The 24866-nt window shown below is 53.4% G+C and overlaps 9 protein-coding genes and 1 non-coding gene across 10 annotated transcripts; 2 read left to right on the top strand and 8 right to left on the bottom strand.

Annotated features, from left to right (window-relative positions):
• Window positions 1–154: 154 nt before the first annotated feature.
• J4E88_010462 (uncharacterized protein) lies at window positions 155–1792 on the top strand (the record flags this gene model as incomplete). Its single annotated transcript, XM_049404053.1, has 3 exons — window positions 155–182; window positions 239–1582; window positions 1641–1792. The coding sequence occupies 3 exons, from the start codon at window positions 155–157 to the stop codon at window positions 1790–1792; spliced, it is 1524 nt and encodes a 507-aa protein (XP_049250144.1).
• Window positions 1793–6573: 4781 nt separating this feature from the next.
• Window positions 6574–6645, bottom strand: J4E88_010461. Its single transcript has one exon. It is a non-coding gene; the product is annotated as a tRNA-Arg (tRNA).
• Window positions 6646–7241: 596 nt separating this feature from the next.
• J4E88_010460 (uncharacterized protein) lies at window positions 7242–8771 on the bottom strand (the record flags this gene model as incomplete). Its single annotated transcript, XM_049404052.1, has 1 exon — window positions 7242–8771. One exon carries the CDS (start codon window positions 8769–8771, stop codon window positions 7242–7244), a length of 1530 nt encoding a protein of 509 aa, XP_049250143.1.
• A 635-nt stretch (window positions 8772–9406) lies between these two features.
• Window positions 9407–11107, bottom strand: J4E88_010459 (uncharacterized protein; the record flags this gene model as incomplete). The annotated part of the gene is made up of 3 exons (XM_049404051.1): window positions 9407–10065; window positions 10116–10879; window positions 10941–11107. The coding sequence occupies 3 exons, from the start codon at window positions 11105–11107 to the stop codon at window positions 9407–9409; spliced, it is 1590 nt and encodes a 529-aa protein (XP_049250142.1).
• A 1142-nt stretch (window positions 11108–12249) lies between these two features.
• On the bottom strand, window positions 12250–12702 carry J4E88_010458 (uncharacterized protein; the record flags this gene model as incomplete). The annotated part of the gene is made up of 1 exon (XM_049404050.1): window positions 12250–12702. One exon carries the CDS (start codon window positions 12700–12702, stop codon window positions 12250–12252), a length of 453 nt encoding a protein of 150 aa, XP_049250141.1.
• A 1001-nt stretch (window positions 12703–13703) lies between these two features.
• J4E88_010457 (uncharacterized protein) lies at window positions 13704–15015 on the bottom strand (the record flags this gene model as incomplete). The annotated part of the gene is made up of 4 exons (XM_049404049.1): window positions 13704–13951; window positions 14055–14720; window positions 14791–14865; window positions 14919–15015. The coding sequence occupies 4 exons, from the start codon at window positions 15013–15015 to the stop codon at window positions 13704–13706; spliced, it is 1086 nt and encodes a 361-aa protein (XP_049250140.1).
• Window positions 15016–15766: 751 nt separating this feature from the next.
• J4E88_010456 (uncharacterized protein) lies at window positions 15767–17348 on the bottom strand (the record flags this gene model as incomplete). The annotated part of the gene is made up of 2 exons (XM_049404048.1): window positions 15767–17075; window positions 17344–17348. The coding sequence occupies 2 exons, from the start codon at window positions 17346–17348 to the stop codon at window positions 15767–15769; spliced, it is 1314 nt and encodes a 437-aa protein (XP_049250139.1).
• Window positions 17349–17619: 271 nt separating this feature from the next.
• J4E88_010455 (uncharacterized protein) lies at window positions 17620–19261 on the bottom strand (the record flags this gene model as incomplete). The annotated part of the gene is made up of 3 exons (XM_049404047.1): window positions 17620–17844; window positions 17897–18940; window positions 19001–19261. The coding sequence occupies 3 exons, from the start codon at window positions 19259–19261 to the stop codon at window positions 17620–17622; spliced, it is 1530 nt and encodes a 509-aa protein (XP_049250138.1).
• A 731-nt stretch (window positions 19262–19992) lies between these two features.
• On the top strand, window positions 19993–21885 carry J4E88_010454 (uncharacterized protein; the record flags this gene model as incomplete). The annotated part of the gene is made up of 5 exons (XM_049404046.1): window positions 19993–20099; window positions 20175–20369; window positions 20557–20684; window positions 20734–20822; window positions 20884–21885. The coding sequence occupies 5 exons, from the start codon at window positions 19993–19995 to the stop codon at window positions 21883–21885; spliced, it is 1521 nt and encodes a 506-aa protein (XP_049250137.1).
• A 164-nt stretch (window positions 21886–22049) lies between these two features.
• On the bottom strand, window positions 22050–24226 carry J4E88_010453 (uncharacterized protein; the record flags this gene model as incomplete). Its single annotated transcript, XM_049404045.1, has 2 exons — window positions 22050–22974; window positions 23259–24226. 2 exons carry the CDS (start codon window positions 24224–24226, stop codon window positions 22050–22052), a joined length of 1893 nt encoding a protein of 630 aa, XP_049250136.1.
• Window positions 24227–24866: the final 640 nt, after the last annotated feature.

Here is a 24866-nt window from a genome sequence, read left to right as displayed (position 1 = left end):
GCTAAAAGACGTCGGCGTCTGCTCTGTCGTCGGAACAATTGAACTCATTCGTTCTCCAATCTTCACCACTTTTCTCGTAGAGTTCTTTTTTGCGTCTTCTGCGTGTGTGCTTGTAAATATTCCGTATTGTACCATTACTTGAACGCACGGCACCATGTCAAAGGTTTTCGACTATGCCGAGGGTCAGTTCCCGCTTCCGCATTCCGGTTGAACCTTCATCGCTGACACTCCCAATCAGTCGCGCAGCACAACACAGCGGAAAGCTGCTGGGTAATTCTGTACGGCAACGTTTACGATGTAACGCGCTTCATCCCCGAGCACCCTGGCGGCTCCAAAGTCATCCTCCAACTCGCCGGCACCGACGCAACCGAAGAATACGATCCCATCCACCCGCCGGGCATCCTCGAAGAGAACCTCGAAGCTTCCGATAAGCTCGGCACCATCAACACAGACACCCTCCCGAAAGAGGAGAAGACACCAGAAGAGACGGGCGAGGCGCAGGATGAAGGTCCGGTGGATCTGGACAATCTGCTGAACCTCGATGAGATTGAAGAGGTGGCAACGAAGCAGATACCATACAAGGCCTGGGCATACTACTTCTCCGCGAGTGACGACCTGCAGAGCAAGTCCTTCAACAACAGCGTATACAGAAGCATACTGCTGCGGCCACGCGTCTTCGTCGACTGCACCCGCTGCGACACATCGACGTCCTTCATCGGCAACAATGTCAAACTCCCCATCTATGTCTCGCCCGCCGCCATGGCGCGCCTCGCCAACGCCGACGGCGAATGGGGCATTGCGCAAGCGTGTTCGCAATACGGCGCCATGCAAATCATCTCACAAAACGCGTCCATGACGCCCGAGCAAATCGTCGCAGACGCCACACCAGGCCAGGTCTTCGGCTGGCAACTCTACGTCCAGAACGAGCGCCAGAAGAGCGAAGCCATCCTCGCCCGCATGAACAAACTCGACTGCATAAAATTCATCTGCCTGACGCTCGACGCGCCCGTACCCGGTAAGCGCGAACACGACGAGCGCAGCAAGAACGTTGGCTCCAACCTCCCCGTGCGCGCCTCGGTCCATGACTCACAATCGCTGTCTAAGACTAGCACGAGCGCAGTTACACCCACACAAGCCAGCGAAGATGAGAAGCCAAAGCCGAAGTCAATGGGCATGGGTCAATCTTTGTTCTGGGGCACAGCTGCAGATCTGACGTGGCGCTCTACTTTGCCCTGGCTAGCAAAACACACGGACAAACCCATTGTTCTCAAGGGCATTCAGACACATGAAGACGCTTACTTGGCGTCTCTGCACGCACCCCATGTCAAAGCTATCATCTTGTCAAACCACGGCGGCAGGGCTCTCGACACCGCGCCACCGGCCGTACACACCCTTCTCGAGATACGAAAATACTGCCCCGAAGTCTTTGATCGCATCGAGGTATGGGTAGACGGTGGCATCAAGCGCGGGACAGATGTAGTCAAGGCTCTCTGTCTCGGCGCCAAAGGTGTGGGCGTGGGACGGGCGGCGTTGTTTGGATTGGGTGCGGGTGGTAAGGAGGGTGTTGCGAGGGTTCTTGAGAGTAAGTCTTTGTTGACATCGTCCTTTTTCTATGATTTAGTACTAACACTTCACAACAGTCCTGAAAGCGGAAACGGAGACGTGCATGCGCTTACTGGGTGTGGAAAAGGTGGAACAGTTGGGCATGCAGTATATCAACACGCGAGCTGTTGAGCGTGATATCTGGGATGGACCGGGTATGGAGAGGACGGCCGTGAAGGCTAAGTTGTAGAGAAGAATCTATTCTCGTTGGAAGCCGTTGAGCATCCGGACAAACTTGGAGAAAGTTTAGGAAATGAGGAACTCTTGTGAGCGTCGCTATGTCAGACTAATCGGTGCCTGATCCTGCTCGCTCTCACAGCGTACATTGGCAAATTCTTCGTTGAGCCTCCGTTTCACACCTCGCTTTCGAGACCATGGCAAATTACCATCCTTAGGCCGCGTGTCGATTGTGGCCTGACTACTCGCGTGTTCACCAGAGCCCGATCGTACTACAATCTCAGGAACAGGGTGTTCTGTAGAAGCTTTGCTAGATCGTTTCATCGCATCCTCAATGTCCTTATTCCCACGGACATACTTATGTTGCCCTCCAGTAGATTCAGCCAGACTCCTCGTGGCACAGCACATCAAAGCCGTCTGGGAATCACTTCCGTTAATACATTACAGCGTTACACCGTTGAGACGTCTAGACCGAGATGCTGCAATAGTTAAGCTTTGCGCATCAGCCCATCTTCCTCTTTACCCTGGGAACCTCGAGTTTGGCTTCGGCCCGCTGTCTCAACGTGCTACCCTGGCTGGGCGTTCGTCTCGGAAACGCTAGGGTTACGCTACGAAGAGGAGTACACGGCATCTGAACCTACTTTGCTGGTGATGTCTTGGAGGATACCAAGGATACTAGATCTTTTCTCTTGACCAGTCGGAATTTAGTGTAGCTTTTGGTGAAATGGTCTAGAACGATGGTCGGAGGAATAGTTGGGTCTTCCGCGAGGAGATAGTCATGGTATTATCCATGACCATGGTCTTTTTACCATAGTAAAACGGTTTTGAGACATGGTATCATTTCTCTTCCGTGGACATCTCGTCGACCCGTCGAATAGCTTAATGCCAGTCTACGACTTCTCCATCACACGTTTCACTGATGAATGTGATGGAGTAGTGATAGCGTGAGACCGTCATTCTTACTCAGATTCTACCTGTGCATGCTATAGAGCGAGGGTTTGCCTAGTGCGAGCGTATACACGTCTGAAGGCATCCAGCGTTGTGCCTGAAAGGTGGAGTTGCGTGGTTACATAGGAAAACCAAGCCACCCCTGTTCCTTGCCGATGTATCAAACGGCGCCACCAACCAAAATTCAGCCTTACCCACCATGTTGGTTCGTACTAACGCTCCTGCAGCCTGCCACGTGTGTGCCTTCTGCATCAGGCATGTACCCTCTATCCCCCACCAAGGGTTGTTCGTTACCAATGCTTCAACAACGTGCTCGTAGCTTCGCCCGCTCCGTGCCGGATACAGCGTCTCCTTCGACTTGTACCGCGCCCTGTACTGCTGGCATCGCAGAAAGGCTATTGGGGCGTTTAGTGACGTTGCTTCCAATCCATGGTGACACCTGACGCTGCGCGCAATCTTGAGAGGAACGCGCTAGAAGGGTGGCTGATTGCTGATTGATGCAGACGCCTAGGATAATGCAGTCTGACGTGCTCGTCGACGTTGGAAGCCCAATCAGGATATGCATCTATGGTTTCGGGGATTCTTACAGCTGGCTCGGTTGCGGCACGATCCTAACGCCGCATTCATTATGAAGACACAGGCCGGCTGTGGCGGCAGTAGGTCCCATGCTATAGCTGTTTGCATGCGATAGGAGCACAACGAGGCCAAGAGAGATTGGCCCGCGGGAGCTGTTTGGAAGGGGAAGAGCATTCCGTGCATCAGAGCAGGCAGGGGCTTTGAGGTATTCCATCGCCCTCCGGTGATGCACCTTGACATCATCCTCTCCAGAGGCATGGTAAATAGTGCAAGTGGACCCGAATGGCCTGCCGCCCTGTTCTCGTGATGCTACTCCCACTGGAGGACCCTGAAAAGCTATCGTGAGGAGCTTGGACAGCTGTTGGATGCAAAGCGACGGGGGCTGAGCTTGCGAGCTTGCTTCACTATTCGCGGCCGCGGTGAGATTGCGATGATGAGGTACGGGTGCGCGCGCGGGGCCCAAATGGGGGAAATTATATAAAGCGACCCTGACACTTATCGGGCCCGTGGACTACTCTGTGTTTCGAAACATCTCTGCTGTCTTGCTCATCTTGATGACCGTGGTACTGCCTTCCTAAATCAAGATCAACGGACTATTTCACCGCGACTGCGCCCCTTCTCTCCGTTACGGTCGTCTAAATACGGGTTCCCGTCCAAGATATCTTGCCCTTCTCAGAACGCAACTCGACTTCACCTCTCCCTCTCTCTGCTTCTCTCGGCTGCGCCTCATCTACCCCGGCTACCACTTCCGCCCGCTCGATCCGGCCAACTACGCACCATGAAGGACTGCCCGACGTGCAAAGGCAATGGAACCACAAAGTGCGACGCCTGCAACGGCAAGGGCTGCCCATCGTGCAAGCGGTCCGGCAGCAACAAGTGCAGCGTGTGTGAAGGCACCGGCGCGATACATGCGGAGCATTGAGCTGGTCCTGTAAACGAGCTGGAACTCCGAGGTGCGCACAGCCACAGGCCCCCTCCCTTACACAGCGCATCATTCACTCCCATGTCTGAGCGCTAGCCGATTGCTTCCGAGACACGACCGAGCATCGACTGACATATCGCAGATCATCCTCGTCTTGCCCATTCATTTCATTTCCCTTTGTCCCATTAGCGTTTTGCACACAGTCTTTATCGTCGCGCGGGCGCAGAAAACGATCAAGTTGGTCACCGTGTGGGGGGGTTGCGAAGAGCGAGATACGCAGAGGCGGCAGGATTGCGGCACTGGAAAAGGCACGTCAGCCAACACGTGCATGAGATTATACCCAAGGAGGCAATTTCCGACTGTTCCGGAGTTTCAAAGTTTAAGGCGTTGACGGTCTGTCACTTTTTTCATTGGCCGAACTTAATTGTGATTGCGAAAGAGCTGGATTTTACGGGTTTGAGGGTATCGCGAGGACGGGGGGGTTGGGTTGATGACGTTTGTCGTTGTCGGCTCGCTTTGGCTCGGGCTACCAGTAGTGCTGCAGCTGCCGTTTCGCCGGCGCGGTAACGCGAGCTCCTGAGCACTCGTCGCTTAGATAGCAATCACAAACTACTTCCCGCTCTGAACGCCGGCCGTCGTTGTGCACCCGTATACTTTATGCGAGCCTTCCACGTGCGGATGTGCAGTCGGTCTTGCCGATTGTATGAGCGTCGACCAGTTCGGTGACTACCGCAGGCACGGTGGGTGACAGGAATGACAGGAGCGACGCGTTCTAGCGCCTCTTTCGCGGAAAGAGGTAATTACCTTGAATCTCGTTCGAGTTAGACAGAACAAGGTCGCCAGCGATACTAGATGCCAGTTGCAGAACGTATCTTCGCAGGCTGAATAGGAGCAGCTTTGACACTTCCCTCCATCAGACTCAACCGCGATACCGCCCGGCGTGGAACACGTCTCAGCGACCAACTTGAGCATTCTCGCGGAGACTGGCTAGAAGGTTCATCGCTACATGGCTGGGAGATGTCACCCAATGCGGCATTTCTTACAAAGTCTTCGGCCAGGACCAACGCGCTCAACCCGTATTCCTGGACCAATCGCCTCAAACCACGTCTTCAAAGTCTCGTACCTGAGTACATGGCTGGGCACGCATGATGAAGACGCGAGCCAGTGTGCTCTAGGCCCATTATCGTTTAATGCGTATCTTTGGCACAGAGAGCTTACCTACAGTGAGCAGTAACCGGCATGAAACAAGTCACCTTTGGCGTCACTATCACGGGATAGACTTTCGGCAATCTTCGCGGCGCAGCCTCTGGGGTCAAGGAATTCCCTGCTGGTCTTCAGACAAAGAGGAAGGGATATATAGGCGGAGTTTCACAGGCTACATGATTAAGGAAACCTACCTGTGCCGTTGCATTGATACTTGTAACTGTGTCACTACGCTACACGGAATGAGGCTACTATTGCGCGGCTGATTAAGACCTTACGGCTTATTATAGCAATGACAGTGTAACAATAGCCTTCAGAAGGGCGTCACCGAGCGTCCGAACTATTTGCCGCATATGTGTAGAAAGTGTGCCATCAATCGAGCGCCTTCTACCAGTGTTAATATAGACGTCCTGCGACCCATTCTGTCCAATGTACCCTGCCCTCATTTTATTCTCCACCCGCTTACTTTGACGGAATGGGGTTTGCTTTCCTCGAGACTTCGTCGCGCTATCAAGAAGTGAAGTGTTTACAAAAATCAAATGTTGTGACAATGATGCGGGGAGTGGGTAATGCATACTCGATAAGCATACTGCCGTGAACCCCTGACTGCTCAGGTGCTGGCATGTTTGCTGGTCGCACTGAGGTCATCATCCTTTGACCTTTGATTTCGGGATCGAGAAAGTTGAGTGGAGAACCAGAAATGCTCAAATCAAGTTATCTTCATTTCATGTAGTAGCGATTTCAAAGTTCCTGTAGATCTAGGCAAAGTCGAAAAGATCGAGCCTAGTCGTTATGTAATCTTGCTAAAGGTTGGGCTTGTATGTGGTAGAGCTTGTTCGTCTGTAGCTTCAACTTCAATGCAGAGTGACAAGACCTTGGGAAGGTTTAGTCTCTTCGTCTCAGAAACAATTGTCGATATTGTTCTAAGACAATCTTGGTATCGTAAGAACGTATGTTGGTCAAAGCAACAGGCCTTACTTGGGTAGGGAATAGAATCTAGGTGTTTGCGTGATGTTCCGGCATTCTCTGAGTCTACCCCACTTTCAGTCCCCGCCACCACGCAAAACTTCAGCGCCAATGCGGCCGATACCACACCTCGTTCTCTTGGATGAATGCAATGTCTAGATGTCCACAGGAGCAAAAAACGACCGATGTGGGACTCGAACCCACAGCCTCAGCCTTAGGAGGGCTGCGCGCTACCATTGCGCCAACCGGCCAGATGTTGCTTTATGACAAATTTTGCTTTGATAAAATAGATATACGCGTTGCAAAAATGAGGAATTCTCTCTTCGCACCGCTAATGCAGAACAAAGGCCCTTCCGGTCATGTGCCGGCCAAGTTCGGCTCGCTACACCCTTTCATTCTTCTTCAGATATACTGGTCCTTCGCTTTTGGCTCTGGTCCACGATGTTTGGAACCTTACAAGACCAGGGCGTGCGGTCTAAAATAAAATATCCTTTGGGCAAACCACTCCCAACACAAACTGGGTCACGGATGTTGTGATGATACAGACGTACATCTCTCGACCCTGAGCTTGCGAACGCAGTCTGTCAATTAAGTCAATTTGAAGACAATAAAGAGGCAGCTGGGCCGGCACGTTTTAACTCATGCTGCTGAATACTGTAGATATCTCCTTTGAATGTAAGCCTCCCCTGTCTTACTATACACCCGCTCCATGGCAAAATGCTCGCTGATCTTACAAGAACCCACGCGCTAAAAACCAGAGTATCGTAAAACATGGCCAGAACGTAGATGCGTAACCCGTCAACAAATCTCAATCAACCACTCCAGTGCACGACACGTCGAAGTCGTTCTAGGCACTTTCAGCCCTTCCACTGCCGCCGCCTTCCCGGCTAGTCCTTCTCTTTGGCGTTGGTCGTACGTCTGCCCTCCCTTCCGTGGCAGCCTCATACCCGCCGTCTTCTTCCATTTCACTCATGCTTGAGGCGTTACTGAGCATACTGGCCCTCTTACTCTGCCAAGGCGGATTGCCTTCGTTAGGCGTACTGGGTCGAGAGCTGACGGCAGGTCTTTGCGGTGGCTGGCGTGCCGACTGCGCGGTGCCCTGTGTGATGGTTGTGCTGGAGCGGAGAGAAGATTTGCGACTTGTAGTTGTGCTATTCGACGCGTTGCTCCACCGGCGCTCATGGCTTTCCATTGGGCGGAGGCGACCGTCCATGTCTACGTCTGGTGTGGGCGTTGTGCTGCGTGACGAGCTTCTCGAATGCGATCCGTCTCTTCCTCTAGCGGCTTGCAATGTGCTTAGTCGCCGTTTCCGCGAGCCAGTGTGTGAGAGACTGTGGCTGTGACCGTGGTGGTGTCCGCTCTTTTCGACGTCTGCACTCCGTCCACTGATACCGCGAGCGCGCTTCCAACCCCGCCAGCCGGTCCACCACAGCCAGCCTCCTTCTTCTCTTGCAATCTCGCGTTGTCTGGCCCGGACGCGTTTTCGTAGCTCAGCTCGTCGCTCGTTTTCGGTGGCCCAGTATTCGTTCCTGTAAACCTCCCACTCTTGTCGGAAGTCGGGCGTGAAAGGCTTCGGGAGCAGGAGCAGCTTGATGTAGTCGCCTCCAGGCGCAATGTCTTCTTCGGCGTATTCCTTGCCGTCTTCCGTTATGCGATGGCGGGATCGGCCCCCGTCCAAGGCGTGCTTGTTCTCCTGCGCAATGTTGATGAAGTGGTATGAACTCCCGCCCTGCTCGCCTCCCCACAGCCCGCCCGAAAATGGCACGATGAAGTGTCCCCATTCCACGAGCTCCCTCCACCATGGCCCTCTAATGACGACAATCTTAGCGTTCATACCCCTCAGGCCTCGGTTCGCGACTCCAATCCAGCGTCGTGGCCATCGTACTCCTCTTTCCCATTGGCCAGTCGCCCAGAAGAGCAGAGCGGTGACGACGCCTGTGATGAAGCCCACCTTCTGCAGCATGTCAACGAGCCAGTATTGCGATCCGCCAATGCCCTTGCCATCTTCTCGCGGGCGCAGCCACAGCAGGTAGAAGCAGAAGCCGATCCATACGGCGAGCAGTGTGAGGACGAAGGTGTTCTGCCGCCGCCGGGCGCGGAGGGTGAGGTACTGGCTGCGCAGGCTGGCTTCGAGGATGAGGAGGTTGAGGTAGATCTGCGGCGGCGACGAGGGCAGGAGCGACGTCGGGTCGCTGAGGACGGGCGGGCGCGGCGTCTTGATGGTGGGCAGGCGGCCGTTGGCATCGTGGGGCGGGTCGGCGAGGATGGACGCTGAGTATGGCGGCGGGTCTCGCTCGACGCTCTCGGCCACCCTGTGCAAGCTCGTGCTCGGCGCCGGCGCGCCCTTGACGAGCTGGTCGAGTGTTTGCGGCGCCATCACGCCTCTGTCTGGGGATGCCGTGCGCGTGTCGGTAGAAATGACATGTGAATGCGACGCTGGCGACGCGAAGGTGCGAGTGTTGCTATGGGGTCTTGTCCCAGGCTGGTGTCCTTCTCTCTACCACCACCAAACGGTTGCGTGCACGTGAAAGAGAATGCGCACCGCGTACGAGGGGCCCGCGTGCCTATATCAGATGCTGTGCATCCGGCGCGAAGTCGGTCTGGCACTCCGATGATGCACCCGCTCGCTTAGCTGGGGCGGTGAAGACATGGATTGCTGGCATACCTGTTTACCCCACAATGCTAGCATGCGATAGGAAGGCCGTGCTGGCTATCCTTCACCGAAATGGGTGACACGTCTTGCACCCTGCAGTAGTGAGCGATGTGTACGGAACGGGGCGGGGGTGAAGTATGCAGGGGCTCATGTGAGATCGTCTTGCGGAACTGAGGGGTACCATTCACCGATACGAGGTAAGACACTGGTTGTGGTGGGTTGAGAATTTGTATGAGTTGAAGCAAGCCTGTGGTTGAAGAGGCCCTATACTAATATGGCGGTAGATCCAACATGTTCGCAATCGAACGCTATACGTGAACAAAACGCCCAAAAATGCTATCCGTCTAATGCGTCGACATCTATGCGCGCCTCTTTGCCTGCTCTCTTTGTCGGACTTCGTTCATTTCTTCCAACATGACGCGGTTGAACTGCTCCCATCCATCCAAATACACATGGTGGCCAGCCTTGTTGATAATGACGACTTTACCTACACCATGATCATTCTTCTCGTCTGCAGATGCCTTCACTAGTATCCGCTCCCGCTCCTGCTTCATCTTCTCTGCGGCAGCAAAACCACCAGCGACGTCCATCCAGTCATTTTCACCATACATGAAGACGACTGGGAAGCTCGTCTCGCGCTGTGCGGTAGGATTGGCGGCGGTGTCACCGTCCACTGTGGGCTTGTCATGTGCTTGTAGATATTGTCGGCCAACGCCTTGAATTCTTCGAATCATCGGACTTCGGGCGAATGCACCGGGAGCAAGCAGGTACGACAGCGCATACTCAGAACTACCCCGTTGGCGGAACAGAGCATAGCTGTAGTCGTGCAGAGCTTGAGCCTCCTCTTCCGGCAGTTGTGAGAAGCGGCGTGACGTCCAGCCCGATACTAGACGCGGGCCGAGGGGTCCCGACCAACGTACAAAGGTAAAGGGCGAGACCATGTTGGCCTCCCAGAGAGAATAAAGCCACCAGGGCAATCGTCTTTTCGGTGGCTGTTTGGGCTCTTTCGCAGTGCCTTCTGTCAAAGAGTCAGTCAGGTTTCACAGATCTGTCCAAGACGGTACGTACCATTCTTGCTTCGCTGATTCATGAAGTTGTTGTTGTCCGCTGTCGATGGCTGTACGCCGTTCCGGTTCGTGTCGGCCGCATCCTGGGTGAACTCGTTCGCCATAGTCGAATCTTGCGGATCAGGCATCTCCTCATCGACCGCGTACGGGTCCTCAGGTATACCGACTGGAGACGCAAGTATCAACTTGTTGAGATGACCCGGATACTTCAGTGCATAGGCAACAGCTAGGTATCCTCCTAAGCTGTGTCCGAGCAACGTGAAGCGATCTAACCCCCTCTTTATCCGCCACTCCTCGAGCGCATCTACAAACCAGGACTCGGTCTCTGCGATCTTTCCCTCCTTGTCCTTGGCATGGATCTTGAAGGCCGGTCGACTGCTCCGGCCCATGCCGAGCAGGTCCAGCGCAAAGACTTTCCAGCCTTCAGCGCGGGATAACGACTCGAAGTTGCGGTAGAAGAAGCCCAATCCAGCACCGTAACCGTGCAGCATGACCAAGTTGTTCTCCACGTCCTCGCCCAGTCGCTCCACGGAGAACTCGTTCAGCGCGCGGTCCTTGCCACTCAATTCCACCATTTGTGAGTTCCATCTTCGTGGGCCGTATGGGTCGTTGGTGGCATTCGTTGTGGTGTGGTCTTCGGGGTGCTTCGGTGGCGCATCGAGGTCTGTTGTGGAAGGAACGGCCGAGGCAGGAGCGGTGCCCGTTTGGGTATGTGTGGGTGGACTCTGGAGATGTGGGATGTAAGAGAGGACGCGGTGCTCTGTTCTAAGGTTCGCATGCGCAGTTAGTACACGTCTGACATGCAATTCATACAGTCATCACTTACGCCATGGGAGATAGACCTGCCCACCACTGGTCAAATCCCGCTTTGGCTGACAGAGGAAACCATTTGGAAAACCTCCCCTGCGCCTCTCCCTGCTCTTTCGCGCGTTGACTCGCCAGCATAGCCTGCTGACCTCCCTGCCTCCCCTCTTCGCTGTCTTGCCCGGCCATGGTCGAATTCCCTTTATTGTCGATTCTAATGGGCGTGCTCAGGCTCAGACTGATGTAGCTCGCGCCGCCGAATCCCGCGCTCTTATGTATGACGCTGCGGGCGCTGGGTCTGGCTAGGTAACTTCGTAGCATTCGCAGGCGCGCTGAAAGTAACAATGCTTGTGATGACAGAGAAAAAGAACGCGAGAAGTAGGTTGAGGGTGGAATGGTCGCGGTATTTGCGGCGTGTCGCAGAGCACCCTTGGGGCGCTGCCTGCGACGGATTTGTTTTGGTACAATATCTTGACGTAGCCTCTGGACGAGTTACGGTGGCGGAAACGCGATGGCGACGCGGAGATAAGAGCGCCGACGTTCGTCGCAGTCCTCGGACAAGTAATCTAGCCGTCTCCGTCTATCGACTCTCAGATGGCTGCGCGTGTCGGTACGGCGAATTAGTGAATTAGATTTGAGGCAAGTCAAAGGCAGATGTGATTCTCCTTCGCTTTCTGCTTGGGAAGTCGCGACTGATATGCCTGCCCACTACCCCACTGCAAGGGTTCGTCGAGCCTCAAGTTCCGTGAGACCCTTCGGCCTATCAACCGCACGAGACCCACCACACCGTCATCAGGCTCTCATGGTTTGGATCCTGTGACATGCAAGGCAGAATAGTGTAATCGATTACTTCCATTAAGTGTGATATGTCATAACGTCGTCTAGAGTACAATGCTAACAACTCCAACCCAAATGCAAATGTCCCGCATGCATACAAACAAAGTAGTGTACAATACTGATTAGGATAGCCCAGCAGATTTCTATCTGTTACTGGGCTCCTCAACCCAGCGCCTTCTGCATCCTCTCCAGCTGCTCATCGCGAAGGGTAAAGCGTGTCGCAGGCGCGACTCTTGTGGCTGCGATGCGAAGCTTGAGGTATTGACCTCGTGGTAGATGTGCCTCATTGGCACATCATAATTCTTCGTCATGAGTCTGCCTGTTGGTCTTTGGATGGCCCGCCATCTGTCCGTGGCGGAGGGATACCGGCAATGCCTTCTGAGGCGGGTTGTGAATGTGGCCACAGTGGAGGTGCCGGTGCTGGTCGCGGCGATCTTGGTGCGAATATGCGCTGGTAAAAAGATCCCTTCATATCTTGGGATATCGCTCGATCCTCACACGAATCGCTGAGGCTCTTGGGCGTACGTCATGGTGTTCGCACTCATAACGCTTTGCTGGCTCATGCGCGCGCCCCGGGTGTCGACTCCACTGCCAGGCCTCTGCTGCTTCTGCAGGCGCCCATTGTTGTTTGAGCTCCCCGACTCGGTCCTGGTCTGAACAGAGAAAGGTCTTTGTGGAGGTGCCACACCTTGCTTTTCGAATAGTGTCTCCTCGCTCATGGGCGCTTGGTTCAGTACGCTTTGCGGTTCCGGGCGGCGCTTTCGCTTGATGCAGCAGCAGTTGCGGTCATATGGATAGGCCCAGAAGAGGTAGCAGACTGCCCAGATCAAGATGATGCATGGTACAATTCCGAGGCATACAATGAGGGCAATAGCTGTCGGTGAGATTCCGCCGTTGCCGTTTGAGTCTTCTAGGAACCGTGCTTGGAGATGGTGGATGGCAGGCATATTTGTGGTAGTATTTCTGGTTGGTAGAGTGTTCGAGGTCCGATCTGGCGGCGAGGTAGATAGAGTTGTGTTTATTCAATGCAAAGAACAGGTCACAAACGAAAAGTGTCAAGAGGTAAGGTGAGAGCGACAGGAATGGACGGGTTACGGAGCGTTGTGAAGCGAAAGTCGTACGTGAAAACTGTGTGGAACAATGAACAGGTGCTGAAACGAAGGATGACTGTTGCCGGTGAAGCGCTTTGTATGCGGGTCTGGTTAAGCCACCCGTGGAGACGTCATGGGGGCTGTGGAGAATCGACTGACGCACATGGCCGCCATGCCGAGAAGTCGGAACTCCTGGCGGTTGCGCGTTCTCATACACTAGAGCGATTAGACATGCGCTACACTCTTGGTGCGAAGCCGACTTCCCAGTAGTCTGTCTCTTCGCTGATGCTGATGCTGTTGCTTGTCAGTCCTTGCACTTGCTGCCTTGTTCACGACTGAATGATTCATCGACATTCTTGAGCTATTCGGATCTACCCAGCCTCTGCTGAAGCGACCAGGATCCTGAGACTGGGCCTGATTACCAGGGGCCGCACCTGACGATGTCCTCAGAAAGCTACGCTCGTGCCGTCTCAGCCGCAAGCCCAAAGACCTGAAGGATGGTGAGCGCTACAGGCGACCATGTCATTGACGTGTTGTGTCCTAGTATGAAGCGTTAGCCCTGTTTCCAACTAGCGAGACCGGAAGGCGCGGCGATGACCGCATGGATGTCAGACTAAGCCGGCCCAGATCACTGCGTGTGGGGTAAACGTCTGCATCGTGCGAAATCGACAGGAACCTGAGTACACAGTGCCGCGGGCCTCAGGTTCTCTGCGTTGCGCTTCATCGCATCGCTGAAGCCAGGAAATGAAGGGTGCAGATGTGCATCGTCTGCGTTAGACGGGTGTGGGGCAGCCGATCTCATCTGACAATAGACGAAACGCGCAATCTGCAAGCGCCCACACTCAGGGATCAACTCCTCAGGACGAGTACGTACCGCCGTGCTTAGCAATCGTCTTCGAGATGCTGCGCGAATTGCTCTGCCAAACCTCTTGTCGTCCGGCTTCGCCCAAATCCACCACCTCAAGACTCTTGAGGCCGTCTTCATTCGGACTCGCGTCTTTGGCGGCCCGAAGTGTCGATTGGAAGAGCGCTTCCGTTTCGTGCCATGGCATGGTCTGGTCGCTCTCGGCATGAACAAGGACCAGCTTGAACCTCGAGCAGGTACCTACTCGATTCATCAGTATCGGATCAGACGGAGTTGAGTAAATTTGATCGTCGTATAAACTACGATATGGCTCCACAACAGTTTGAGTGCTTCGTCAACTTACGCGCCATTGTTGCCAGTCGATCGTCGCTTCGCCAGGTATCTACCATCCTGCGGGCAAACCAGGCCTGGAAGGCAGGGAACACCTTCACAGGCGCAAGAACAGGCACAACGCCACCGATCGAATATGACGAAAATGCGTTTCCAGCATTCGTAAAGGCTGCGCACAGAATGAGGCCAGCGAACTCTATGCCGAGACTGGTCGCGTAACGGTGTGCAATGCCTGATACGACAGCGGTCCCTAGTGAGTGTCCCAAAAGTACGATTCGCTCGGGAGGTATCAGGCAAGTCTTCAAAGCCCAGTCAATAACAGCCTCTGCATCGTTCAGTAGACCAGATTCCGAGGGTTCGCCTGTTGAGATGCCAAAGCCGCGATAGTCGAATGCTAGAACAAACATCTTCTCCGACGCTCCAGCAGAGAAGGATCGATACTCTATCGTGCGGCGCTCCTGTGCTAAAGTCGCAGAATTCCCGTGAAAGTAGATGAGTAGTCTGGCTTCCGGGTCGTTGCGTAGCGCATTCCAGGCAACTGTATTCTCTACGTCGATGCCTGTCTTCTCCCCGATGAACGCATCGGCATTTTTAGCATATATACCCAATGGTGCTATAAGCCATGCGAAGAGTCGCTCTCCGTCTTTCGAAGTAATGCGAAAGGGTATGACCTGGTTTTCTGATCACATAAGCCCAAAGAACTATACGGCGCAGAGGTCCGTCATCAAGATCTAGGAGGCTTGACATACTTAGAAATCCGGCTCTTTCAGGCTGCGTCAACCATTTCCCGGGGAAGAACGTGAAGTTATGGAGATAGAGCATTTCTGACTTTGTTAGCGTTGGCCTGTTAACGTTCACTCGGCAGGTATTTTCTAACGTTTCTGGACCCATGGTAAGCAGCATAGCAGCGTGGCCGGAATCCATATCAGACTGAGAAAAGACAGAGTCGTGCCGATAGATTCATAGATGCTCATGATGGAGTTGGTCGTGTGCTTGATGGCGGAAGCGATTCGCACCGGGAAAGAAGCGGGAGGGTTAGCGCGCCGTCCATAATCGCTCGCACTGCCTGCCTGCCCGCTCAGGCGCTCAATCAAACGCTGGCAAAGACGCCCATTCTGTCCGCTGTTTATTTGTGCTGAATTCCACGATCAGCGATTGTGCGCACCGGCTTAAGAGCAGATGCAATAGCTCAGGCGGACCGGCTGCCAGATGAGGGGTACCGGTGGTCGGGAAGGAGGCATGCGGCGTCGCGCGCCCACGTCTGGTGCCTGCATTAACTCAAGGTACCGCCAGCAACACCTACTGAGACCACAGACACCACTCGTATCAAATGTTGTGCGAGATTCTGCAAGCTGACTCATGATCGCGAATACCTCACAGATCCTCACCTAGTGCGGATCACGGGCGGACCGACGAGTGATGACAGCCATATCGAAGCCGAATCACTTCATGAAAGTCTATTTCGAAATACTGTAGACGACGCATGAAGGGGTCATTCTATATACCCCTGTCGCTGTACTCAGTACACGCTGAGAAGTAGCTGAAAGTGAAGCATATAGTATTGAATTGCATTACATCTTCTATCTCGGCAACTGGATACGAAAACTTGCTGGATCCTAGGGAATCTCTCGCTCGTCTCCCGGTCCGACCAATATATGCCCATAGCTACGGAGTCTTGCGCTTACTGGCTGATTCCCTGTTCCAGTACTATTGAACGGCCTCGTGCTAATCTCCCAGATCTGGCGGTCTACGGCCTTTCTTGCGCCAGCTGAACGGCTGATACTCCTCAGCTTGCGAAGAGGTGTTAGCAGCGGGCGACTCATATAGTGACTTGTCGACCTCCGAGTACAGGCTGGGGTGGAGTGCGACCTTCATCTGTTGGTCTTTGGCATTGACGAATCCCAGAGCGCGTCGCATCTCAGAGTCTGTTGCAGATTGACGCTGTAGGACTGCATTGGCATCCTTGTACTCTTTGGATTCCAGACACGCCATCGCGTGGGCGATGTTTATCTCCTTTTCCAAAGAATAGCCTTCATCATGCTCAGTGGGTGCGTATGCAGTGTAGCGCTTTGGCTCTTCTGACTCTCTGCGGAGGGGTCCGCGAGCGCTGGAAACATCTGGTGCTGAGACTTCGGTGAAGATACGCATTTCTTTGTCATCCTTTTCGGGGTCGTAGTATGTAGACGCCGAATATGCAGAGGATCGAGCGGAGTACCGATGCCCATCATTGTAGTTAGTCGGTAAATCCGGAGGGGCTGATGACTTACCTCCGCGGACAATGCGAGCTTTTATCTTCTGGAAGAGTGATGGCCCCCTTTCCTTTTCAACCTGGTAGATGGTCGGTGCGCGAGACATTTTGTGTCCAAGATATCCAGTTTCCTGATCGAGTTCCGAAGAAGTGTAATGTGCCCAGGGGGTCTTGTTTAGCATATCACGCTTCATAACCATTTGCGGTGTGATGCGCTTCAGCTCCCCGCACTCCCACTTCGAGATCTGCTCTTGAAGATCTTGGCACGAGGAGCATTTACCTTTGAACCGCATGAAGACTAAGTAACCTATCATTGCGATGAGAAGAATAGCAAAGAGGATGAATAGTGAAAGGATGACGATGACGGGGGTATCGTCAAAGTGGCGATTCGGACCCAGTGGAATAACAGTGAGCGAAGCAGTAGACGATGATGTTTGAGAGGTAACAGCCGATGATATCGAAATAGTCGGTTGAGGGATCTTGCTGCTCAGGCTTGCGGAAAGACTAACGGCGGCTGTCGTAGATGCGGACGGCTCGAACGTAGCCTGAGCAACGTCTGTGGGATACACAGTAGTGTACTCCGTAAGCATGACCACCTTTGCTTGTGCCATGCTTTTCATCTGTCTCAGTGTGAAAGTAGTCTTGTTTGGTTGCGTGGTGAGCTGTCTTGCCTGGGGGTGTTTTGCGTTATTGGTCGTCTGTTGTAAGGTGGGATGAGAGAGATTATAAGCAGTGCCTTGCTTCATGCGTTCGAAGGTGTTTGCAGTACGCGTGAGCCCAGTATGTCTACAATGCACTGATCAGCTGACTGAATTAGTTCGTCACTAGAAGAAACTCCGTGTACCCACAGCGCTGACTAGTGATAGTGAATATCACACGCTAGAGACTTAGTTTACTACTTCTCGTGTCTTGTCTACTGATACATCCTTCAAGATATCACACAGTCTTCTCTGAGTCACGTAGATAGATAAGGGAGACATAAGAGATGTAAAACACTAGTTTCACGACATAAGAGACATGTCATACAAAAGATCATTCAGAGTTCACATCTCACGCCATGTTATATGAACTAAAGCACAGCTATGCTTAGAAACGCCTTTATACGTGGCAATCGCCTCGATGATTAACATCAGAACTGTCGAGAAGTTGCATTGTCACTGGCGCTTACGTTCAGAATCACTTTGATATCACGAAAAGACGAAAAAAAGCTTTGGTGGGTATCGTTCAATTATCCATATCATCACAATCCCAACTAGATAGTCGGAATGGTGATGAAGGTTTCCAGCATCGAACGTCAGTTCGAAAAGGAAGCTAAACTATTGTTGGCCTCCTACATCGCGTGCTTGGCATCTACATGCTCGGCATGGGAGACCGAACCCTGCTTAGCAGCGACTTCCTCAACACGGCGCTCGATGTCGAGACCCCATTCTGACGACTTCATGTTGGGAACGAAGAGAGGAGCGTTGGTGAAGAGGTAGTTCATCTCTTCGAGAGGACGCTTGGCGGTCTCAGGCAAGAAGCAGTAGAAGAAGACGGCGTTGGTGAAGTTGCAGATCTGAGGATTTGATTAGCTTGAGGTCAAATTGTTGTGCTGCGAGAGTACTTACAACGAACAGCAGGTAGAACCTCCATCCCACGGATACCATGCCAAGCTCGGTGACTTGGCCAATCAAAGTGTTGAAGGCAAAGGACGTCATGGTGGCGATCGATACACCCTTGGAACGGGTCTTTGTGTCGAAGATCTCGGCGGGAATAATCCAAGATAGCGGTCCACAAGTCGATGAGAAGCAGAAGTTGTACAGCCAGGTGACAGCAATGAAGCCCCACGAAGCACTTGCGTTTCCTGTTGAACCCGGAGGGAAGACAGCCAGCATAATGGTGGACACGATGAAAGTAAGGCAGTTACCAAGGTTGCCACCGATCAGAGTCCAGCGGCGTCCCAGTCGGTCGATGAAGGCGATGCAGAGCGCTTGTCCGCAAAGAGCAAGAACGGAAGAAATGGCCTGGTATTTGAGCGCCTCGGTACCATCAATACCCATCTGCTCGTAGATGGTGACTGAGTAGTATTGGATAGCAGAAACACCAGTCATTTGAACGGAAGCCTGGAGCGCACACGCGAGGAAGAGACGGCGGAAGCACGACTTGTCCTTGAAAAGCTCGAGATAAGATTGAGCCTCATGCTCTCGCTCAAAACTGAGGGCTTCCTGAATTTGCTGGAACTCGGCTTGAACCCAAACGTCGTTGGTGTCACCGTGGGCATGAAGCTTGGCCAAGTTTGTAAGACCTTGCTCGACCTTGCCTTTGCTGATAAGCCATCTGGGCGACTCGGGGAACAGCATGATAAGTGCGGCCAAGAAAAAGGCAGGTACGACCTGGATACCCAGTGATGTTCGGAATTGACCGTTGTCGCTATCCGGGAACCCGATATCAACGCCATAACTGATCCAGGCGGCGGCTAGGGCGCCGATACCCAGCATGAACTGCACCAATCCACCGATACGTCCGCGGATGCTGGGATGAGCCAATTCGGATTGATACAGAGGGATGATCATGACGAGGAAACCGACACCGACGCCAGCAAGGACACGTCCGGCGTAAAGGTAGTTGAGGTTCACGGCAGCAGTCTGTAGAGCACCACCAAGCATGAAAACCTACAATCATCATTGCGTTAGCAACAGCACGCACCAGTAGATGTTTTAGAGGGTACTTACGCAGGCACCCATCAAGATAGTAAGTCGTCGACCGAGGTAGTCACCGGCGGGACCACCGAACATGGCACCGAAGAAGGCACCACCGGTAAAGACTGACACAACGGCTCCCTTTGCATTTGCGCCAGGATCGTTGAACTCGCGTTTGAACGCTCCGGAGGCGATGACCTGGGCGATAACACCGAGATCGTAACCGTACAGTAGCGAACCAAGGGATGCAAAAAGACCCACGAGGAACTGGTAGACTTTGGGAGGGAGCGCCATGGCTGCTGCAGAGGAGATTGAGCGCTGCAGTGGGGAGGGGGATGCGATGCGTAGAGCGACCCACCATCGGCAGCCTACTGGCCCTTTATACTTGAAGGCATTATTGATCCTGCTGCGCTGCTCCCTTGCACCATGTCACCACCCATGGCTGACCGCGGTCTGGGGAACGCATCGAACGAGGCTACTCCACGGTCTCCGCAAAGAGCGGGGACACTGACTCGACTCCGCGTTTATTCTCTCCGCGACCCGCCTCTTCATCCCTGCATCACCAGCCATCGGCGTCAATACCGAGGCGACAGCACTTGTTCGGTCGATCGTAGCCCGAATCGCTACTTTTGCTTCCAACGCGATAACGTTAGCACATGCATATTCAGGATGCAAATGTAGAATGCGCTACATTTCCACTGGTGGAAGTCTTCTTGGCTCCCGGTGGTCGTGGCGGCAGTTTTTCTGTAAACAACAATAGTGCGGCATGTCTCCGAGATGATAGCAGCTAGCGTCCGCTGGGGAAATTCCACGAATGGGAGCATGTGTCAGCGTCGGGTGCGTCAACCAATCTGGCGTTGGCACCGACGCCGAGCCGGAGGTGGGCATGAACGCCATGAAGCCTTCAACGACATCGCGAAGGTCAGGCCACTACCATCGTGAGTCCTGATCTTGCATGTGAAGTTCTTTTCCAATACACCGCACAACTCAACCTTCAAGCATCATCACCATCTGTCCTCATCATCATGGCAAGCTTCACTAAGATTGAAGAGAGCGAAACGCCTTCCATCACGATACATCCCTCTCACAAGATCGCGAAGATTAACGACAACATCTATGGAGGATTCACTGAGTAAGCTCCCAAATAGACGCCCTGCGGCTGGCGTTGGATGCGTGTTTCTTTTTCGGCTAACCGACCACGCACCAGGCACATGGGCCGCTGCATATACGGCGGCATTTACGACCCCGGCAACCCTCTTTCCGATGAGAGAGGCTTCCGCAAGGACGTCATTGAAGCCTTCAAGGAACTCAATGTGCCTGTAGTGCGGTACCCGGGCGGAAACTTTGTAGCCACATACCATTGGCTTGATGGTGTTGGACCCAAAGAGAACAGACCAAAGAGGTAAGTTGTCACGGATGTTCACTCATGCGTGGCGTCCCTTAACTGCACATGTGCGCTGGGGGCTGCCGACGCGTCTTGAGGGTCAGCTCCCGTTGGCCGTACTGGCGCCACAAGCGTGTTCATGTGACATTGACCCAGCCACCATTTGTTCAGCATGTCCGCTACAGCAAGCTAATTCTGAGCCTAGGCCTGAGCTGGCATGGATTGGCATCGAGCCAAACACATTTGGTACGGATGAGTTTATGCAATGGTGTGAAGAAGTCGGCACAGAGCCATATCTCTGCCTCAACTTCGGAACTGGCACTCTGGACGAAGGTTAGTTTCACCCGATCGCTATTGTCGCACACGATCTGATTACATGTAGCTCTCGGATGGCTTGAGTACTGCAACTCGGATCGCGACACTTACTACGCCAACCTTCGTCGCAAGAACGGTCGCGAGAAGCCTTACAATGTATGTTCATCACCCTCTATTTACTCTTCCTACATCATCGATCATACTGACAACCATCTAGGTCAAGTACTGGGCCCTCGGCAACGAATGTTGGGGTCCATGGCAGGTCGAGCAGATGACCAAAGAAGACTATGCCAAGAAGGCTTATCAATGGGCCAAAGCCCTCAAACTTCTCGACCCAACTATCGTTACTATCCTTTGCGGTGAGACTGGTTACTCCTCCTGGGACTACTATGTCCTCAACCAGTGCGTCAAGTGGGATGTCCATGGTCTCAGTGGCGATACCACGAAGTCACTCATCGACATGCACTCCATCCACATCTACACTGCCGATAAAGAGCATCTGCCTAACGCTACCGCACCCCGAGCGGCGGAGCGAGCAGTGCAAATGACGGCGAGCTTGATAGATCTTGCACGCATCGAGAACAAGGTTCCCGAGACAGTGCCCAGGCAGACTATCTGCTTTGACGAATGGAACGTTTGGGACCCCGTTCGTGCGCCTGGTGAGCTCGGAGCTGAGGAGAAGTACACACTTTCCGACGCTCTTGCCGTATCCATCTTCCTGAACGGCTTCATCCGCCAAGCAAAGGATATGGGCATGGCGACTGTCGCACAGAGCGTCAACGTCATTTCACCTTTGATGACGACGAAGGAAGGGCTCGTCAAGCAGACTTCTTGGTGGCCATTGCTCCTCTTCTCCAAGTACATGCGTGGTCACACAATTGCGCTCAATGTTCGCGCCCCAGAATATACCGGCCGCACGAACCCGAGCTGGATCCGCAACACTATCGAGACGCCCTACCTAGACTGCAGCGCCACGCTCAGCGACGACGGTTTCATCAACCTTGCTGTCACCAACGTCAACGAGAAGCAGGACTTTGAAGTTGACATTCCGGGACTGAAGGCCGACAAGGTAGAGGTGCACACCGTGACGGGTGACAATGTTGATGTGGTCAACACTGATGGCGTGCAGAATGTTGGTATCAAGGAAAGCAGCTGGGATGGGCAGGGCAAGTTCAAGTTTGGCAAGCATTCCTTCACTCTGCTGAGGTGGAAGGCTTGAACTGCTGGCAGTATACAGCGCAATACTGACTGGTGAGTTTGTGGAATGAATTAAGACAATTAGATATATGACAATAGAAAGCCTATGCAGCAAGTATGATGAATGCAAGCACAGACGGAGATGACTACTAGTTCTGCTAAATGCCATCAAGCTCTCACATTATTTTACAACTCTCCCGTTTCCATGTACTTCTTTGCGACCATTAACCAACCATCTCGATACGCCCTCACCTCATCCGCATATGTGTACAACATGGCGGATCCAACCACGACAAGCCCCGGAAGAAGGATCAACATGACAAAGTATTGAACCATGCCCCACCATGCATTCTCAAGACCTTTGCGCATGGCCTTGTCTTCGCTGGTTTTCGGAAAACCCTCCTTCGGTACCGCTTTGCCCAAGAACTCGCAGAGGGGCTCCCATTTCAGTTCTCCGTCAGTGTCGAGCTCCAGTAATTGACTTTGAGGTACCAACGAGCGTACAGTGTCGTAATGCTGGTTGAATGCCGATTTCGCTGCCTGGCCACCGTATTGGTTACCGTTGTGCACCTGGAATATGGCATGTACCAGTCGCATTAATGGGGCCAACTGTGTGATGTTGAGTTGACGGCAGAGAGTGAATAGCCGCCATGTATCAAGACACCATATACTGTCTTGCATGCTTTGTTCCCAGTCTTCGTACCGCCTCTTCGTCAGGATGACCTTGGCTTGTGGGTAGGCCTTCACCAGTTCCGTTGCGAACACACAACTGGGTAGATCCATAACGACATCGTAGTCGGCCAATAGTTTGTCAAACTCTTCCTTGCCATACGGTTCCATCTTCTGTTGATTTGAAGGCCGTTCTTGGGGCGGTAACAGGGTGACGTTGACAGCTTCTTCCCACAGCGCGAGTTCAGAAGGTTTGGCAAGCACATCGCGCATCTGATGCGAGGTATAGCCAAGTTTACGGAGTGCGACTGCGATAGTGGTTGTTCCCGTACGACACATTCCCAGAACGAGGATGCGCATTGGCTTTTTGCGAGTTCGCTCGTCGCGGTCGATGAGTCTCTGCTTGGACATGCTGGGCGTAATTTGCGATAGACTCATGTTGCTGTATTGTCATGAATGATCGTGATGATTGTCAGGTGAAGATACGTTTGTTGTAATGCGAAGATGCAGAGGCGTGGTGATGCATTAGGCTAATAAGCGGGCGACCGGGTGAACAGGGCCGCATGTGCGAACCGCAGGTCTGGAACGGTCAATCCTCCGCACAAAATGCAGGGCAATGCGACGCGAGTGTTAAAGCCGCTTGCAGAATCTCATGTTGAAGCACGACTTCGTAGCCCGGTCTCCCAGTTTGATATAAAACTGCTGGTGAGGTGATGCAACTCTAACGTGCTCTTCGAGTCCGGATCCTCCATGTAACGTATTTCGTAGGCTCGGTTCGCCCATCTCGCAGCGGTCGCCCAATCTTCCACTCTGGCATGGCTTATAGCGGCAATTCTGTAGGCTTTGGCATAGTAGTCGGCAAGTCCTTCCTCCTCTACTAGTCCGGCAAGTTGAACGCTCACCTCAGCGTCCTTTTGCGCCTGACGCTTCCCGGCCTTGGACTGTGGCGCCATCAGCACCATTTGCGGTTCGAACTTGGAGAATGCGTTTTTGATGGTGATGCGGCGATTGTCGCTAGCTATCTGAGCGGCTCGCTCATGTGCACATGCTTCACAGTGGCACTGGAAGCCATATCGATCAAGCTGCTTTTGGCGATCTTCCCGACTGAGCAACAGGGAGATGTAAGACACGAAGAATTCTTCCCCTGCCTTGATCTTGCGTGTCGCGTAGACGATGCGCTTGTTTAGCTTTTCGCTCCAGTAGTAGCTAGTGTTTGGCCGGCATGAGTGGTTGATGCGAGCGATTTTGGGGAATAGGCCGACCTGATCGCCGGTGTTGTAGGCATTGTTGCGGAAGATGGTGCCCAGAGTATCTTGAGAATTGCTGTCAACAGCTTTTGCCTGATGTGTTAAAGAGAGGACCTCCTCTTGTGACTCTAGCGATAGGGTGTCAAATTGCTCTTGGAGTAGCATAGCGACAGCTGCCATTGGATATGGGCTCCCCTTCGCCAGCTTTGGCAAACGAATCTTGAGGACGGGCGTCTCGCGCATGACGATGTCGCCTATGTCCATATCATGAGCAGCAAAAACACCCAGACCCTTTCCTTCGCTTGCTTTGACGAGATAGACCCCCGGCAGCCCAAGGCATGTCGGGTACTGAATGTGGCGTGTCGAATTGGATGGGCATTCTTCGGGATGATGTGCAAGGACTGTTGAGCGAGCAAATGATAGAAGGCAAACGAGATAGAAACGCATTTTGCAGAGTCTAGATGAGTGACCAAGGATCTTTGGGAACGATCAGGGTGAAGCTGGGCCTACCTGACTTTCTATACGCGTGCTTGGGATGAAACGCGTTTGACACGGATGCCTCGCGGCGTCGGCCTCCTGCAGTGATTGTGCAGACATTACAAATTTGGGCAAGACCGTCATAGCCCTGGCGAGTGGTATGATAGCAAGAAATAGCGAAAGCGAGCGTTGTGTTGAAGTGCAAGCAGATGGGGAGTGTCTTGGTCACGAAGTGGCTTTTCCGCACGGCGGAACCATGCCGCGACGCGATGGATAGCGTGCAGGCGCGACAGGGCGAGCTCCTTCATCTGCCACAGTTTATACGCGTTGCGCCGTCGCATACATGTCGCCAGTCTTGGGCGATTGATGAAAATGGCGTCAACACGAGTGTCAATTGAGATGCGATGCGGGTCTGATGGACCCGTCAACAGCCGCTGCCGCACCTCAGGATGCCGATGACGAGTCGGCCTGCCGTAAACCCCAACCGCGACAGCAAAGCTTCCCCGCGCTCTGGTGGGGCCGCTGCCCATTCTGTACCCATCCCATGATAGCAGCAGGAGCGATGGGGCATCCAATTCTCCGACGCACGCCGTCATCGGACTTGTGCGCA

Source organism: Alternaria novae-zelandiae (assembly GCF_023758075.1).
Source record: "Alternaria novae-zelandiae strain BMP 2774 chromosome Unknown scaffold_34, whole genome shotgun sequence".
Taxonomy (NCBI): domain Eukaryota; kingdom Fungi; phylum Ascomycota; class Dothideomycetes; order Pleosporales; family Pleosporaceae; genus Alternaria; species Alternaria novae-zelandiae.
The sequence above is the reverse complement of the archived record's forward strand: the minus strand, read 5'-3'. Positions and strand labels throughout refer to the sequence as shown.